This window comes from Phyllostomus discolor, chromosome 7 (assembly GCF_004126475.2).
Source record: "Phyllostomus discolor isolate MPI-MPIP mPhyDis1 chromosome 7, mPhyDis1.pri.v3, whole genome shotgun sequence".
In the NCBI taxonomy this organism is placed as follows: Eukaryota; Metazoa; Chordata; class Mammalia; order Chiroptera; family Phyllostomidae; genus Phyllostomus; species Phyllostomus discolor.
In genome coordinates this window covers 58773392-58791999 of record NC_040909.2, presented here as the reverse complement: position 1 = coordinate 58791999, position 18608 = coordinate 58773392, and the positions used below count along the sequence as shown (strand labels likewise).

The following is an 18608-nucleotide window of genomic DNA, read 5'->3' as shown; positions in this document are numbered from 1 at the left end:
TGGTTTCATGACCACTTTGTCAAACTCTCTCCTGTTGTCCCATTGGAATTTTTTACACTCTTTAACATCCTCCTCTCACTTGGGTCTTCTCACATAGAGGTCTCTTTGATGGGACCACTGAGAGCCTTCTTGATTTTCTCCTTAACATTACTTATTGTTCATTATTGTGATTACTTGCTTTTATCTTCCCCACAGAAACTTTAAGCTTTCTCAGAGAAGGTTCTGCATCTGTCTTGCTCACCCCCGTCATCTTACACAGTATGTGGCCCATACATAGTAGGCACTTTAGAAATAGTTGTTGGAAGAATAAAAGAATGCAAGCATCCATTGGAAAGTGGGTGATGTTAAAGACTTATACCCTTACCAAGCCTCAGGACTATGAGTTACTGAGTAATTCCCTGGCACCTAGTAAGTGCTTAATCAATAGTAGCTATTAATAATATTGTTCTGTGTTCCTTAACAAGGTGATACTTTCAATAGTCATGTTAGGGCCAAGCCTTGTGCTTCCTGTTTTTAGCTCTTTTCTCCTTCTCTTCAAATGCTTTCCAGTTGTTCCTATTATGCCCCACAGTTACAGACAGTCAGTTCAGACCCCCTTTTCCAAGGGACATGAATGTGAAAGGACACAAGCAAGAAGCCAGGTAACCTTGTGTTAAACACAGACACATTCTCTTAGGAGAAAAGATCTGTTGGTCTTCTTTCCCAGTTCCCTGAGGATACTTCATGTTAACTGGCAGTATTAATGACACAAAAGCTTCAGTAAAAGTGAGTGCATTTTGTTTAAAAACTCTAGGAAGATCACAAGCAGTGCACATGCCAGTGGCTGCACATGTAAGTGCCTGGTGCCACATTGGAAGCACAGAGAGGAGTCGCTAGTGTTTTGAGTCCCTAACATGCATAAGGCTATGGTCAGTATTTGTAGGCATTATTTCCAAATCACTGAGGAATAAAGAGATTTACATTCTTACTGTGATTGATTAGGCTCCCTAAGAAAAAGGCTTTTCATTCCCTTGGCATGTGAATTTGAGGGTTACTGTGCATGTGTGTTGTTTATGGAGTGGTGTTCATTGTAGGGATTCACCATTCACCAGTTCATGGAGAATAGTTTGCACTGGACGTGCTACAAGGTTTGTATTTCTGGGAGGATGAAAAGAGGACAAGATCATTTGTGAATTTGAGCCAAAGAGTCAGGACTTCCCTTCAGGAGGAAAACAGAAAGTCTGCCTAGCTGTAGGGTGTATGCCCCCTCCATTTTCTTCTGAAACAGGATTGAAATAGTACACAGGCAGGACAATTAGCCAGGACACAGGGTTGCGTTAAATGAAGGCCAGAATCCAAAGAATGATGCAGGTTTGACTTTGATGATATTTTGCGTGAGTACAAAATAATACATATTGTAGCTATGTCATAAGCATAGAGATTTTCAACCATGATCATATCTTTAAGAATGGTGTTGAGATTCACATCCCAGTTTTTAAGCCAGCCAAATCAAAGTCAGCTGAATATCAATTACACCTGTTGTTTGTTTCGGATGCTTAACTACACACTGGACACTGATGGGGTCTACAGCAGGGGAGTCTGGTTGGATGCTTATGCAGAACCCTGAGGTGTAGATATTTTACTAATAGGTATGGAGCAGTTAATATTTCCTTTTTACATGAATGTGTGTGTGTGTGTGTGTGTGTGTGTGTGTGTGTGTGTGTGTATTCAGTTTATTTTGAAGGGAAGATATTGAGTGAATACCACTGCTGGTCCTGAGATTCAGCCAAGGGATTTGAGTAGGTAGCTGAGTGAACACCATGTTCCACTGCCCTCCATCTCCATTGGCTGAAGGATGAGGAGCATGAGGCCATCCTGGGTATCTAACTATTTCAAGCAATGCAAGCACTTGTTTCATTATGGAAAATGATCTTTTCTTAACATGGAATTGTAACTATAATTTTTAAAGTCGTATTGTTAGATTTTGATAAGCAGGACCCAAATTAAGGTACTATCTGGTGATACTGAGTATTAGCAACTTAATTAATCTTCAGCGGGTGATGATTCCTCTGTTAGCAGCCTGGCCTTGACACACAGTTCGGCTGGTGCTAGCCAGGAACCTGATAGTGTTGGGAACATGGAGCCAAAGGAATGGCGTGACAGTGTCTCGGCTCTAGGATGTTTTTGTTACCTCAACTCAATATTTCAAGAGAATTTCCAGTTGAATAAGGAAAGAGAGCATATGAGCTCTGAATATGGTTTCTTTTCTGTAGCTATGGTTTGTGGAGTTGGATAAGGAAGGTCACTTTCTGATTTCCGCTGCAAGGGCCACTCAAGCCAGGTATGTTAAAAGTTTATGAACCGTAGAATGTGCTTAAGAAGCAAGCAGCCACTGAAGTCTTAAGGGGCAGATTTTGGGGGGGCACTGCTAATTCATACTGAGACATTCAGTAGGGCATAACTCAAATTAATTAAGTTATTATCTAGGGGCTGAAAGGGTTGATAGTACAGTATTCATTACTCTGGTACAAATCTTGTAGGTATTTTAAAACTTAAAAAGAACTCTGCTTAAGTGAGTTTGAGGTTTAAAACAAAGGCAGAAAAGTAGTACCACCTTATCTCCACTTTATTTGTAGTATGCTCCACTAAAGACTGTAAGCAGGTATTGTTGACATCGATTCTGTCTGTCTGTGGGCTGGGAAACCTTGGAACATATGTTTATTTGACTCAGCTGGACCCTATATTTTTGTGTGTGCTTCTGAATAGACTAAGTTATTATTGAAGATACTTAAGTAGGATACCCAAGAATTAAGTCTGTCAAGATTCCTTAAACAATTATTTTATTCAATTTATAAAATGCTAAAACAACTACATACACATGATACAATTCAATGTGAGAGGTGTTTAAATAATCATTTCCTCTCTTCCCATTTCTGAAACCACAATCCAAAGGTTACTACTGTTAAACTTCTAGTATTATTCTACCCTTTTAACTGTTTATTAACTCATAAAATATTCAGTGTCCATAGGACTTTTTTTAATAAAATGCAGTGACATTTTTGCATTTTATTCTATAATTTGTGTTATCACTCAACATCATAGAGATTCCTTCCAGTAACTATATATCTAACTATCCTTTACATAGTAAACAAAATTTTAAGGGTGAAAATACCTATTTTATCAGTCATTCCTATATTAATGGGCACTCAGATGTTTTGTTTTGGAGGCTGCTTTTGTTTGGTTGTAGTTCTCTACAAACCATGCTGTCACAAATATTGGAGGAGGTTTTATTTCTAAGAGACCAGGGCCAATAGGAACTAAATAGAATTTTTAGTACAAAACAGAGTTGGATTAGATGATTTTTCAAAGCATATGAATTTTTAAAAAGAAAGCTTTCCTGTGTGAGTATAAGACATCTGCTGTTTAATGTAAGTATGATTCTTGCTATTATTTTGAAAGCAGAAGTGCTTTGTGGGACATGAACCAGGCCCGGTATAGTGCAGGCAACTTACCCATATGGCTTAGATCTGCACTGACACACTGGTTGCCCCCCAGGCACATGTGGGTCTTCAAATTTAAACTTCTTAAAATTCAGTTTCTCCGTCATAACCTCATTTATCCATAGCCACATGTGACTAGCAGCTACCACATTAGCACAGATGTGGACCATTTCTATGACCGCAGAAAGTTCCTTTGGACAGTGATGGTTTGGAAGGAGGACTGCCAAAATCAGAATGTCTGCAGTGAAACCATCATGCTGCCCAGCTTACTTATTATGTGACCTTGAGCAGGTTACTTCTCTGATTCTTAGCTTCCTCATCAGTAAAATGAGTATAATAGTGACCCTTACTTCTACCTTTCCTGTGAAGGTTATATACAATAGTCTTGAGTGTTTAACACCTTGCCTAAGGAAATATCCAATAAATGGAAGTTACTATTCTTTTCTTAGTATTTGATAATCTCTTTCCATTTTCTTTTTGAAAATGGAAGGTGGACACTGTATTTATTTATTTAAAGCTAATAATGAACAAGATATCATTGGGCCAATTTCTAGCTAGATGAGCAGGAAGGCAGTGTTGTAGGATGTAGAATACCCCAGTTTGTAATCCTGGTGATTTTTTTTATATGCTGTCCCTGAAAAACATGATAGAGTTTGTTTTACATCTCTTCTGCCAGGAAGTAGCCCTTCTGGCTTTGTTAGAAGCATGGTTTGTAATAATTGTACCCACCCCAGATGGCTTCTGAAAACCCTTTGAAATGCCATCTGCCAGGCGTGTGTCCAGCAGGCAGCCTGTCATTCTGCTGGAAGAAAAGAGGAGGCAGAGTCTCCTTCCTCCCTCACATCATTGAATGGAGCCCAGTCAGGTTGGCCCAGACCCAGGGTGTGTTGCTCAGAGGGTTACTGGGAGTAAACCTCCTACAAGCCTGCAGAGTGGGAAGGTTTTGTCCGGTAATAAACCCTGAAGGTTTTGTGGGTGGAGACATGCTCCCCCTCCCCCCACCCCAAAGGCCATCTAAGTATATTCATTTACATGGGAAAATGGTTTCTGCTATTTTCATTTTTTCTTCTAAAATGTAGCATTTTTGAAGTTTTCCCTTTTTTTGAATCCTTTCAGGAAATTAAGACTCAGGGATGATTGTCTGGTTTGGTAAGACAAAAACCCAACAAATCTTTTGTTTGGTTTTGTTCATGCTCATTATTAGGTGGGAGTGGAGCGGGGGGGGGGGGGTTAAGTTAATGGCAACATACAGAACCTATTTAGGACAGATCCTTTTACAGCAAGTTTCAAAGAGATTCTATTCTTGCACCGCACTGGAATTTCCCAATGTGATCTTTTCTAAGTAGCTGGCTGAACAGCTTTTCCACTTGATTCCAAGACATCACACTCCCATGCTTTGCTCCTGCCTTGCTGACTGCTGCCTCTGAGTCTCCATTGAGGATCTCCCTTCTTTGCCCAGTTTCTACATATCACAAGGCTTTAGTGTTCAACCCAAACTTTTTGGCTTCCTTGTTTCTGCACTCTCTGTCCCTAAATTGGCTGTTTTTGTCTCTTGCCTTTAAGTACCATTGGTTTACGGATCACTCCCAAATTTATGTCCCAACCTTCAGTCTGATCTTCAGATTTATATAGTCAACTGTCTACAGCTCTCTATACCCCAAAAAGCACCTCAAACTTTACCTAAGAGTTCACTTAATTCTTTTTCCCTAAATATCATTTCTCCTATTTTCTTAATCTCTATAAATGGCAGTACCCATTTGACCAAAATTTAGATGTTAGTCTTTATTTTTCCGTTTTTCTTACACACTATATCCACTCCATCAGCAAGTTCTGCCAAAGATGTGGACCTAGCGTGGTCTAGTGAGTTGATGCACTTTTAACATGTCTATGCTGTGGACTACATTACTGCTGTTTAAAATACTCAATAATTTGTGATAGAAATCTGAGTGCTTTGTGACTCCTTCTTTCTACTGTTCTTGTCTTTGCCCTGATATCTCTCCTGGACACTGTAACAGCAGCTAACTGGCCTACTTCTGTTTTTGGCCACATGCCCCTGCCATTCTGCCCATAGACTGTTCTCTGTAAAGCCAGGTGATCTTTTAAAAATGAGTCATGGCATCACCCTGCTCCAAATCCTCTAGTGCAGGGGTGTCCAACCTGCAGTCCATGGGCTGTATGCAGCTCAGGATGGCTATGAATGCAACCCAACACAAAATCATAAATTTACTTAAAACATTATGAGATTTTTTGTGTGTGTATGATTATGTGTCACAATGTATTTACTGTGTGGCCCAAGACAACTCTTTTTCCAGTGTGGTGCAGAGATGTCAAAAAGTTGGACACCCCTACTAGTCACTTCCCATCACACTTGCAATAAAATAGGAAGTGTTTTCTGTGGCCTACACAGCCTGGACCCTGGCTTTCCTTTCTAACTAACCTCTTTTCCATTGCTGGGCTGCAGTTTCTCTGGGCCTAACCCCTTCCTGGGATGGTCTTCCCATCGCCTTTGCAGGGCTTTCAATTTTGATGGCACCTCCCTAGCCAGGCTTTTCCTAATCACCTCTTTAAAGTCACTTCTCTACTCTCCACCTTCTTTCATTCTTCCAAGACACTTTCAAGCTCTTTAATCTATCTGAAATACTTTGTAATACTTTAACCTATGTTTCCTACAGAAGAATGATTTCCAGTTGAAATTAAATGCTATGTCTATTTCCATATCTATCTATTTTCTATCTTTCATAGTAAAATATAATTCCATTAGGGCAGGGGCTTTGTGTTGTTTCATTAGTGTTTCTCAGTGACAGAATTAGTGTCTGACATCTATGGGGACCTCAGAAACTAATTATTAATCAATGGAAAATAGGATCTATGTAATGATGAATATATAAACCATTTGAACTCAAAGATTCTACTAACTCGTTTAATTCTAACAATAACATAAATGATGTTACTGTTTCTAAACTATAATATCTGCTAATGATTATTGAACTAAGTCCTCTAAAAGGATTATTCCATGCAATAGACACAGCAAACCTGTGGTAGAGGTCCCATTATGATCCCTATTCTGCAGGTGAGGAAACTGAGAAGTAACAGAAACTAAGGGACTTACCCAAGACCACAAGTTGGGGAGCCAGACCATGAACTCCTTGCTCACACTCCAGTCCCCTGCTAGTCTACACTACATGATACTCTTTATGTTTCTGGAGTTGAAAAGTTGTGAGCTTCCTTAAGGGACTTCTTTGTCATTGCATGCTAGGGAAGCCAGAAATGGGAACAAACTAGGAAACAGTACAAGAGTGGACTTCTGAGTACTGCACAAGCAGGCTGTGTTACCAGACAGCCTCAGCGTGCTAGGTGTGATAAGCAAACATTTGTAATATAACCATTCTATGGAAAATTTGCCACTATTGAAGGCACTCATATTTTAGACATTAGAAAAATTGGACTCATTTTAAAATGTACTTATCTTGAGTAAAATATGCAAAATGTGTTGAGTTTATTTGGGTTTTTTTTTTTGACTTAAGAAAATTATGGATGTCCACCATAGGTTTGTGGATATGATCAGTCATATAGGTAAGTGATCAGAGATTGCACTGTGCTAGGAACATTAGAGTAACTAGGTATATACAGTTAGTTATTTAATTGCTTTGAAATTCATAGGAATAGAGGGAAATCTCTGCATTTTCTATATGAAAATATTGATCTTAAAGCTTCATAGGTGGTGGTGCCTTTCAAAAGGAACTATGTCAATTATATCCCCTAATTTGAACATGGAAGCAGAAATCATGTGTCTTGCTGATTCTGTGGGGTTTTTTTGTGTGTGGGGGGGGTGGTCTTTCATAATATTTAACATAGATCCCTAGTATGCTATACATAATTTCCTCTTGGTTATTTTCTTTTCTTGGTTTCTGTATAAACCACACAACTCCACAATGCTTCCACACTTTCAGTCAAGATTGAACTAAAATGATAAGTCTGTGCCTAGTACCTGAGCTGGGTCACTTACATTCTCTAGAAGCTCTATATTTATTATTTTACAAGAGGGATTGTTCTATTTATTAGTCATTGACAGAATAACCAGCTTAATTCAAGGGGAGAATTTTCTAGCAAAATGCAGTATCCTTTCTCTCTAGTCAAAACTATGGGTGACCTCTTTTTACCCAACATATTAATTACATGGAGAGCAGTAGCATTATTTAGTCCCCAGGAGATACCAACCACAGATCTTGGGCAATCACATTTCCCTAGTGATGTGTTTATGCAATGGGTGTCATTTTCATCAATGTGTGTTATTACATTGGAACTTGCCAAATGTACTGAGGAACACAAGAATCTTGAGGACTGTGATAAAAAATATAAACCCCTTAGGCTTTGAGCTTAAGGTGGATCACTTTTTAGTACTTACCAGAGTCCTCAAAGCTGCTGCTGATGAATGTTGTATAAAATCCAGTTCACGTGCTTCACTCAGTGTGTTTTTGAAAGGATAAAACTCTCCTTGGGTTACTGCACTGTGCTTGGTTTTCTCCTGCTCCTATTTGAGAGTCCCAGGCACTGCTGGTGGAGGTAAGGATGTCATTCTGTTAGACATTGTCTTCATCAGGTCCCTGTCTGGGCAGGTCAGTCTCAGAGTCTTCAGTAGTTCAGCTTACTCAACAGGTTATTTTAATTACACCTGGATGTGGAGCTTCCTGCTTTAGGTGACTGATGGATTCTTGTGTCTGTGTCTTTTTTGCTGTAGGCACAACCCGGTCTCGGAGGGAAGGAGAAGTGCCTGGTGTGGACTACAACTTTCTGACTGTGAAGGAATTCCTGGACCTTGAGCAGAGTGGGACTCTTCTGGAAGTCGGCACCTATGAAGGTGAGCTTATAATGTGTGGCAGTGACAAGGACACAGGAGATCCAGGGCTATCTAGGAAGAAATGCTTTGTGGACTAGTGAAGTCTAAACAACTAATATTGCAGTTCACCTTAATGTGAATAATAAAATACAGAAATAAAACTTTGTTTAGCTCTTTAAAGGTAGTTTTGGGGTTTTTTTCTTCTGTGAGTTTCTGATTTAATTATTTTAAATATTTGTGTTTTGTTTTTTAATGTGAGCATGTATGGTATTAGAAGGAGGGTGAACAAGAATCATGATCAGCCACAAAATGTGACCTTATTGTAGTGTTGTTTTAACCTTGAAGGAATGAAATGTCATTTTTACCACTAATTGATTTTTAATGGATTTTTTGAGTAGATAATATATTTGCATGGTTCATAAAGCAAACTATTTCAAAAATATTGAATAACTAATCTCTTTCTTATACCTGTTTTCCACTTGCCTAATTTCCAGTGCTTTTTCCTCCCAGTATTACAACCAATGTTGTTAGTTTCTGATTACTGTTCTGAAATTTCTTTATGTAAATACAGATGTGTGTGTGTGCATACACATATGTTTTTTATGTGCATGTGTTCATATTTCTTTCCTGTTTTACCTAACAGGTAGTATATAATACATACATCGCATTTGGAACCTTGCTGTTTTATTCAATAGTATGTCTTATAGGTCTTTGCAATTTGGTAATAGGGCACTTCTTGTTTTATTTTTCAGTGGCTGTATAATCTTTTTTTATGGGCATATCATCATTTATTTAACTGGTTCCTGTTGGATAAATATTTTTAATATTCTAAAACACTGAACAGTTGCATTGAATAACATGGACATGAATCATTTCACACAAATGAAAATATATCTATAGGATAAGATACCACAAATGAGATTATAAGGTCAAAGCCAAATGTGGGGAAAAAATTTAACTTACATTTTATGGAACAGTATTATAGCTTGATTGTTCTATTGAATGTTAGTATTTGAGACAGGAGGACATAATATGATACTATTACCTAGGTCAATTATTAACTTAGTCAAATTATTATCGTATCTCTTTATGAATGCTGAACATTTGGATTTATTGCATGATTACAGGGGCATTTTCAAGATTGGGTTTACAAACAGAGTAAATACAAAGTTGACTATTATTTTATTAGGGACATGGCCTTGATGTGAGAATAACCCCTGTTCCAGGCAGTGGCTAACAGTTAAGTGATGATGAATCTTAGGTGTGCTGATTTCCAAATTGTGACTATATAATGGACATTGTTTAGATGTTAATCAAATTTCTGATTGTGAACTCAGGAATATTTCCTTTGAGCATTGCTAACTGTCAGTTGTCTTAGTATCCTGTGGGTTGAGGAGCTAGGAGGGGATCTCAGAATGCCCAAAGCAAGATGCTTCATTAAGGACTAGGAGTGAGGGGAGGGGAGGGAGGAATACTAGGAACATCTTCTATGTGTGGCCTTATAGATGTGAATCTAGTTAAGTAGAGAACAAAACAAATGTGAATCCTATTTGGTTAGCAGAAAATGAATAGTCCTTTTCTGAAATCAGTTACTAAGCCTGCCCGGGGAGCTTGAGTCCCTTAGTATGAAAAACATCCATTTGCATTTTGGGAGAGGTTAAGACTAAGAGTGGTTGTGCAAAGCCAAAGAGTATTGGGCTGAAAGGGAAAAAAGAATTTGACCTGGACAACAGCTGGTTTGGGAAAAAAAGAAAATGAACTCATTTGAGCTGTTTATGTTGCAGGTGACACAGAGGTGGAATCATTTTCTTTTCCCATTTAATCTTACTGCTTTGACAGAGGTAGTCAAAGCATCGATTTTTAGATGGGGATGCTGAGGCCAAGTAGCACTTAGGAATTTTCTCAAGGTTTACTTTATCAAGGCCATACAGCTAGTTCTAGAATATTAGAGCCAGGAACCAAAACCAGCTCAGTTTGACTTCACATCCCATACTCTTTTCTGAAAATCTTAAAAAAGGAATATCCTAAATGTAACTAAAAAGTTGGAAAAACAACCCATTAGTAGCTTAACTTAACTTCCTGATATGTAGCAACACAGAGATGTTTTTCAAAAAAATGTCTGATCAACTTCCAGCCAAGATGGAGGTGTAGGTAGACACACTGTGCTTCCTTGCACAACCAAACGAAGGACAACAACAATTTAAAAACAAACAACAACCATAACTGACAGAAAATTGAACTGCGTGGAAGTCTGACAACCAAAGAGTTAAAGAAGACACATTCATCCAGACCAGCAGGAGAGGCAGAGATGGGCAGCTGGGAGGAGAGGGCTCGCGGCAAGGTGGCAGATTGTGGAGGGGGGCACAAGGAGTCTGGCAGACCTGGTGGCCCCACATTTGCGTGCAGCTAAACTGGGTAGCGGGATAGACCATGCAACCCGGGGTCCCAATGTGTGGAAATAAAGCCTCAAAACTGATTGACAGCCTCAAAAAAGATTGAAAACACCTGTGGGGGTTGAGGTGCCAGGAGAAACTCCCAGACTCACAAGAGAGTTCATTGGTGAGGCCCACAGGGTCCTAGTATATACACAAATCCAGCCACATGGGAATCAGGACCAGAAAGGCCCAATTTGCTTGTGGGAAGTGGGAGAAGTGACTAAAATCGGGCAGAGAGTGAAGCGAGTGCTATTGTTCTCTCTCAGACCCCTTCCCCACATACAGCATCACAACAAAGCAACGTGGGTTGCCCCGCCCTGCTGAACACCTAAGGCTCCACCCCTCAGTATGTAACAGGCGCGTAAAGACAAAAAATGTGGCCCAAACAAAAGAAAAGTTCAAAGCTCCAGAGTAAATACAACTAAATGACAGAGAGATAGCCAACCTATCAGATGCACAGTTCAAAACACTAGTAATCAGGATGCTCACAGAACTGGTTGAATTTGGTCGCAAATTAGATGAAAAAATGAAGGCTATGATAAGAGAAATAAAGGAAACTATACAGAGAACTAATAGTGATCGGAAAGAAACTGGGACTCTAATCAACAGTGTGGACCAGAAGGAAGAAAGAAACATTCAACCAGAAAAGAATAGAGAAATGAGAATTCAAAAAATGAGGAGAGGCTTAGGAAAAGTTATTTGAACAAATAATAAAGGAAAACTTCCCCAATCTGGCAAAGGAAATAGACTTTCAGGAAGCCCATAGAGTCCCAAAGAAGTTGGACCCAAAGAGGAACACACCAAGGCACATCATAATTACATTATTCAAGATTAAAGACGAGAAGAGAATCTTAAAAGTGGCAAGAGAAAAGGAGACAGTTATCTACAAAAGAGTCCCCATAAGACTGTCAGTTGACTTCTCAAAAGAGACCTTGCAGGCAAGAAGGGGCTGGAAAGAAGTATTCCAGGTCATGAAAGGCAAGGACCTACATCCAAGATTGGTCTATCCAGCAAAGCTATCATTTAGGATGGAAGGGCAGTAAAGTGCTCAGATAAGGTAAGTTAAAGGAGTTCATCATCACCACGCCCTTATTATATGAAATGTTAAAGGGACTTATCTAAGAAAAAGAAGATAAAAATGTGTACAGTAAAATGACAGCAAACTCACAATTATTAACAACCATACCTAAAACAAAAACAAACTAAGCAAACAACTAGAACAGGAACAGAACCACAAACAAGGAGATCACATGGAGGGTTACCAACAGGGGAGTGGGAGCGGGAGAGAGCGGAAAAAGATACAGAGAATAAATGGCATAGATGGTAGGTAGAAAATAGACAGAGGGAGGGTGAGAATAGTATGGGAATGTAGAAGTCAAAGAACTTACATGTATGACCAATGGACATGAACTAAAGAGGGGCAATGTGGGTAGGAGGGGATGTGGAGGGTGGAGGGGAGTGAAGGGAGGAAAACAGGACAACTGTAATAGCATAATCAATAAAATATATCTTTAAAAAATGTCTGATCATCTCATATGAAACAGGCTTTCGTTGAATGTTGCTTAGCTATTTTGGAGTTGAAATTTTCTTATGCCCAAGATTAATCCATTCCATTTTAAGGCATTTGACTACACTGTATTTTAAGTCTTTGACCTTTTAGCTGTATAATTTACCTACCATATGAGATGGCTCATCATATTTTGGGACCAACCAGAGTCTACGATGTTGATTCTCATAAGCTGAAAGCAAAGTGGAATTTTTATTAAATGCCAGGTACTGTGACAGGAATAGGCTTGGCTAGAGTTTTGAGAGCTTCCTCTACCTTTGTGTGCTCTGAACCACCCCTCCATGCTGGACTCTAAAGGGGTGCAGACTGACTTTGCCTGGGTTTGAATCTCAGCCCCTCTGCTGTTCAGCTGTATGCCTCCCACAGTTGATTAATGCTCCATATCTCCATTTCACTTTGGAAAAATGAGGATAATAATCATGCCTCATCATAGGTAGGATGAAATGATACAATATTTGGAAAGGGCTGAGCCCAGTGTCTGACACATGCAAGCTTTCAGTCAGCGTTAGCTCTTGTACCGTTTGTTTACACACATGACTGGTCCTAAGTTGCCACCTGGGGGCATTCTCTTCCTCTTCTAGTGGTCAGTAAGCCAACAGATTTGCCAGGAAAATAGCTTTATGTACTTTCCAGGGACTCACCATCTTTTTTCCCTGCTCAATTTTTTCCCCCTTGCCTTATCCTGGCTCCAGAGAGGAGAACTATATTGCAACAACACAAAATACTCTTTAAAGTAAGACACTTGAAACATTTTTAAGTAAGAGCAATAAATGTACATGATGGAATACTTCCTACGGTAAGGAACCTACAAATATTTAAGTCCCATTGCTTCCCCTCCTCCCTGTAGGTAACCACTGTTACCGGATCTAGTGCAGAGATTCAGAGAACTTATCCATAAATGGCATATACATATGTGTTCTTGTTTATTTCACTTTGTGCTTGCCCATCACACTTACATATCTGGAAGATCTTTCCACATTACCCCATACAATTCCACTTCATCCTTTATAAATGCGGCACATTATCCCAGTATATGAATATATGTAATTTATTTAACCAGTTGCCCTGTAGTAGCTGGACACCTAGGTGTTTTTGTAAACAATGCTACAGTGAGCTTTCCTGTGCAATATTTCACTACACTTTTGAATATATCTATAGATTAAGTTTCTGGCAGTGCTGTTTTAAGGCAAGACCTTTTAAACAAGTACAGTTTGTTTCAACAAGTATGTATTGAACATTTACTTTGGGTCATTGTCCTGAGCCACAGAGTGTGATGTCCAGGGCAGAAGACCAAAGCAGCTCTGCCTTGAAGGTGCTTAGGCTTTTTAGTTACTTATTTTTGCCAACACTTGTCCATTGTATCCTATGTGCTAGGTGCTGTTCAAAGGGTGTTACATTCACTAACTGACTCCATGACCCAACAATCCTATAAGGTAGTTATAATTTATCCCCATTTTACAGAAGAGAAATATGAGGCACAGAAATGCCAGTTATCTTTTTTAAAATAATTTTTAATTTTTCATTACAGTTGACATACTTATCCCTTTGAGTATTTCATGCCAATTCCTTCTGGCCTGCAAAGTTTCTGTTGAGAAATCAGCTGGAAGTCTGATGGTAGCTCCATTGTAGGTACTAACTGCTTTTCTCTTGCTGCATCTTTAAATTTGGCATTTTAATTACAATGTGTCTTGGTGTGGGCTTCTCTAGGTTCATCCTGTTTAGGACTCTCTACACTTCCTGGGCTATTTCTTTTGCCAGGTTTTCCATCATTATTTATTCAAATAGGTTTTCAATTTCATTCTCTCTCTCTTCTCCTTATGGTACCCCAATGTTGATAATGTTGGTATGCTTGATATTGTGCCAGAGGCCCCTTAAACTATTCTCATGTTTTGTTTGTTTCTTTGTTGCTATCCTGATTGGGTGTTTTCTGCTTACTTATCTTCCAAATCACTGATTCAATCCTCTACTACATGCACATAATCTGTTGTACTATTCATTTCTGAATGGTTCTTTTTATGCTTTCTACCTCCATTTTTATGTTTCCTATCTCTTTATTGAAGTTCTCATTAAGTTCCTTTTTTGTTACCCTAAGTTTATTGAGAATCCTTATAACCAGTGTTACAAACTCTTCATCTGGTTGATTATTTTTCTCCACTTTGTTTAGCTCTTTTTTTAAAGATTTTGTTTATTTATTTTTAGACAGAGGGGAAGGGAGGGAGAGAGAGAGAAATATCAATGTGTACTTGCCTCTCACATGTTCCCTACTCGGGGTCTGGCCCGCAACCCAGGCATGTGCCCTGGCTGGGAATCTAACCAGTGACCCTTTGGTTTGCAGGCCAGCACTCAGTCCACTGAGCCATACCAGACAGGGCCATTTTGTTTAGTTCTTTTTCTGGAGTTTTGATGTGTTCTTTCATTTGTGACATGTTTCTTTGTCTCCTCATTTAGGCTGCCTTTCTTTGTTTGTTTCTATATATTAGGAATAGCTGCTATGCCTTCCAGTCTTGGGAGAGTGGCCTGTGGGCCCCAGTAGCACAGTCTCCCTGATCTCCTGAGCCTGGTGGTCTGGGAGTGTTGCTTGTATGGGTTGTTTGTGGCCTCCTGTTGTAGATGAGGCATGATTGCTATTGGCACATCAATGGGAGGGATTGTCTCTCAACCTGAGTGGTTGAGAACTGGCCATTACTACAGTGGAGCTATTGTTCAGGATTTGCTTTAGCAACTCTGGTGCCTGCCGAGTCTGCTGTTTAGGTGTGTGGTTTGTGGAGGTGGTTGGGTGGTGCTCTGGTGTTGTCTGAAGCAGAACAATGAGTGTGTTGTTTCTAGGACCTATTTGGAGGGTCTTTGGTGCAGGCCAAGTTCAGTCACTGCCTGTGCCCTACCCCATGCTACTTGGTATGAGCCACAAAGTGATGTGCAAATGGTTGTCACTTGTGCTAGACTTGGAGGTCTCTACAAGAGGCTAAGCTGCAAACTGAGGCCAGCTGCTGCTAGTGCCAGGCCTGGAGCTGCTTAGCAAGAGGTTTGGGGCATGCCAAGGTCAGATAATGCTTATTTGTGGTTTGTCTGCACATGCTTGTTTTGGGAAGGTCTGCAGCATGAGCCAAAACAGGCCATTTGTATGAAAAAGCCACTGGGAGCAACTTGGTTGGGCCCACAAGTTGGGTGGGGCTGGGTGTCTTGGAATCAGCAAGGCAGGGTGAATGGTATTAGCCAGGTTCATGGAGGCTCATAGATTTGGTGCTTACCTGTCTGCTCTGTACAGGGAGGGTTCAACAGAGGAACATTGGCCTCTACCAGCATTCTGTCTGGGAGAATGCTGTCCCTCCAACCCTCACCCTGAAGCTAGACAAATGCATTCCTCCCCATATGTTTCATTCACCTTTCTAGCTGCTGTCCCAGTGTTAGAGCTCAGAGCAAGTGAGTCCACCAATGAGTAAGTCTGTGTGCAGACCCTTTAAGAGGAATGCATGGACCTCCAGCATCTTCTGCTTCAGCCACAATTTCCCCTGGATTTCATAGCCAAAAGTTATGGAGAATTCTGTTCCAGGCACTGGAACTCTGGGCTAGGGAGCTTAGTGTGGGGGGTGGGGGGCAGGGACCTCTGTAGCCGAGCTATCCCTCCTGATTTTTAACACCACATGTGGGTCTAGGACCAGCCCATTCTGCATTTCTGCTCCCCCCTCCCAGTCTCGTCATGACTTCTGTGTATCCTTTGTTATAGGATGTTTGTTCAACTGGACCTCAGGTGGTTCTCAGTAATGGATGTTCTGTAGTTTAGTTTTAATTTTGAAGTGGTTGTGGGAGGAGGTGAGTACCATGTTTGTGTGCTCTGCCATCTCGACCAGAGGTCTCAGTTATCTTTTTTAAGTTCACGTGATGAGCTCCAGGTAAAGATGAAATCCAAACCAAGGCAGTCTGGCTCCAGGGTCCATACTCTTCAGCCCCTCGATCTCGTGAGGTAATTAAATTTTTATCATATTTCAAGACAAGTGATAATTGTTCTGAGAAGGGAAAAATAGGGTGCTCTGGAAGCGGGTAAAAAAATTAATCTCATCTAATCCCAAATCAGAGCAGGGTCCCTTAGGAAGTGATATTTGAATTGAAGCTTGTCAGAAGATTTCATGAGCTTAAGTGACAGGCTTAGGACTATGTTTCAGTTCAAAATCATCACTGGCCATGACACCTGAATCCAGAGAAAGCAAGATGATGAACAAAGACAAGTTTAGAATGATGTGTCCTCAAGAAGGAGGGGCAAGGCACCATGTCCTCTTTTTTTTTTTTTTAAAGAACCAGTGCTATCCGATAGAACTTTCTTAAGTGATAAACATGAATACCCAGTATTCTGAGATGTCCAACATGGTAACCACTAGTCACATGTGGCTGTTGCAACTGAGAAACCACATTATAATTTAATTTAACAAGTTTCACATGTGCCTGGTGGCTGCCATATTTTACAGTGCAATTCTAGAATAAAAGCTTCTGCAAGGAAGTGTAAGGACTTATTCAGAAAGATTTTTCTGTTCTCACCAGCTGACTTCAGGGAGCTGAGTACATCTCTAAGTGTTAAGCTCCTTTAAAAAAAGTATAATTTTAAATTGTCCCTAAAATAATGTCACTACAGAGGAGTGATGATCATCCTTTGTGAATACATTCAGCGGCATGCGATATGGCAGACAAGTAGAGTGAACCAATGAAACCTCAAGGCCTGATAACCTTTTTTTAGGCCTAATATTTGTTTGGGGTTTGGAATTGCAAAACTGTAAGATTTTAAAGCTAGAAATGTGGTAGTGTTTATTCTTCAGGTTATAAAACTAAGATCCAGAGAGACTGGTCAAGACACTGAAGGGAGTTGGGGTACAAAGCCTGACCAAATGCTTGTCACCTAGGTCACGTCCCAGGCAGGACTTGAATGCCGATATTTCCCATGTCTGCTGCCTGAATATTGACATTTGTTTTATAGATTCTATTACAAATTGTTCATTCATTAAAGATGAAATACTGTGCAAAACCAGATATGATGATTGTCCTTCTCGGTCTTAAAGTCTAGTGCATGAGGTACATTACTTAAATAATCACAGAAATAAATATACTATTGTAAATGTTAGGAACTATAAAGGAGACTATGGGATGGAGAGATTTGATCTCTGTGGATTTGGGAAGAGCTTCCCCTGTAGAAGTAATATTTGAGGTGGCCTCTAATGGTTGAGCTGGAGTCAAGTTGCTAGATTTAGCAAATAAATATATAAAAGACTCAATCTGGCATTTTGTTTGGCAACCCTAGTTGGAGTTAGTTTTGGACCACATTGGTTGTGGTGGTGGTAATCAGTCAATTAATATAGAAATACGTGATTGAAAAGCTGGACTAGGTAAAGTGTTGGTTATCATAATAAGGGGGGAAAGAAGTAAGTGATGAGAACCCTCTGAGGATGACTAGGATGACTCCTAGTTTCCTCTGTGCATAACTGGATAGATGATATTACCATTTGCTGAAATGTGAAACACTGGAGAAGGCCGGGTGTGGTGGGAAGGGGCAGGGGCTCCTTGATGAAACTGTCCAGCCCCACCAGCTATAATGCCAACAGTCATGTAGACCCCAACAGAGTTGAGGCTGTTTTTGGTTATGTAAGGAACCCAACTAGCTTGAAATTGATTTCTACTTTGCATTGGAACCAACTTCTCTTTCTGTCACTAGACAGAATCAGTATCAAGACAAGTCAAGGCAAAGAGGACAAGAATAAATGTGTCTTTCCTCTTTGGTCCAACTTCCTAATAGTGACACTCATGTATTTGACATGATGCTGGAAATCAATTACAGCAACTCCCTTTTGCCTTGCTTTCAGTTTTTTTTGTTTTTTCCTTTTGTCAGTATTTCTCAGCAAGACAGGTTGCTGCCTCAGCTAGACTGTGGGACTTCTCCAGGAGAAAGTTTACAAGGGACACACTCTTCCATGGGGGAGGTTCCAAGCATGCCAGTTTTTACAAATGCTTCCGGGTGGAAGAGGCTGATTATGCACTCTGAGCACTGCAGAGATTTTCCCTGGGCTTGGAAGTGTAGTGCCAGTGTGACATTTCAAATTGAAGTTAAGGGTTGCATATTTCTGCATGCTAATTAGAAGGGGAATGTCAGCATTCAATAATGTTATTGTTTTGCTTCCTAGAAGGTCTGCATAAAAGCAGCTGCATGGACATAACTTTGGGGGGACTCAGATAAAGAAGGGGTGAAGAGAGTTCTTGTTTGTCATTAAGGAAAGTGAGACGGGCTGGAGTCTTACTCTTTGGCAGGCCTT

At 40.1% G+C, this 18608-nt stretch overlaps 1 protein-coding gene across 22 annotated transcripts in view; it reads left to right on the top strand.

Moving 5' to 3' along the window:
- Positions 1–18608, top strand: part of MAGI1 (membrane associated guanylate kinase, WW and PDZ domain containing 1) — a 604195-nt gene that overhangs the window by 468156 nt on the left and 117431 nt on the right. For all 22 annotated transcript variants that reach the window (XM_036031542.1, XM_036031539.1, XM_036031533.1 and 19 more), the window contains one exon: positions 8218–8337. In XM_036031542.1, the coding sequence (XP_035887435.1) occupies positions 8218–8337 (120 nt within the window). The remainder of the gene's footprint in view (positions 1–8217; positions 8338–18608) is intronic.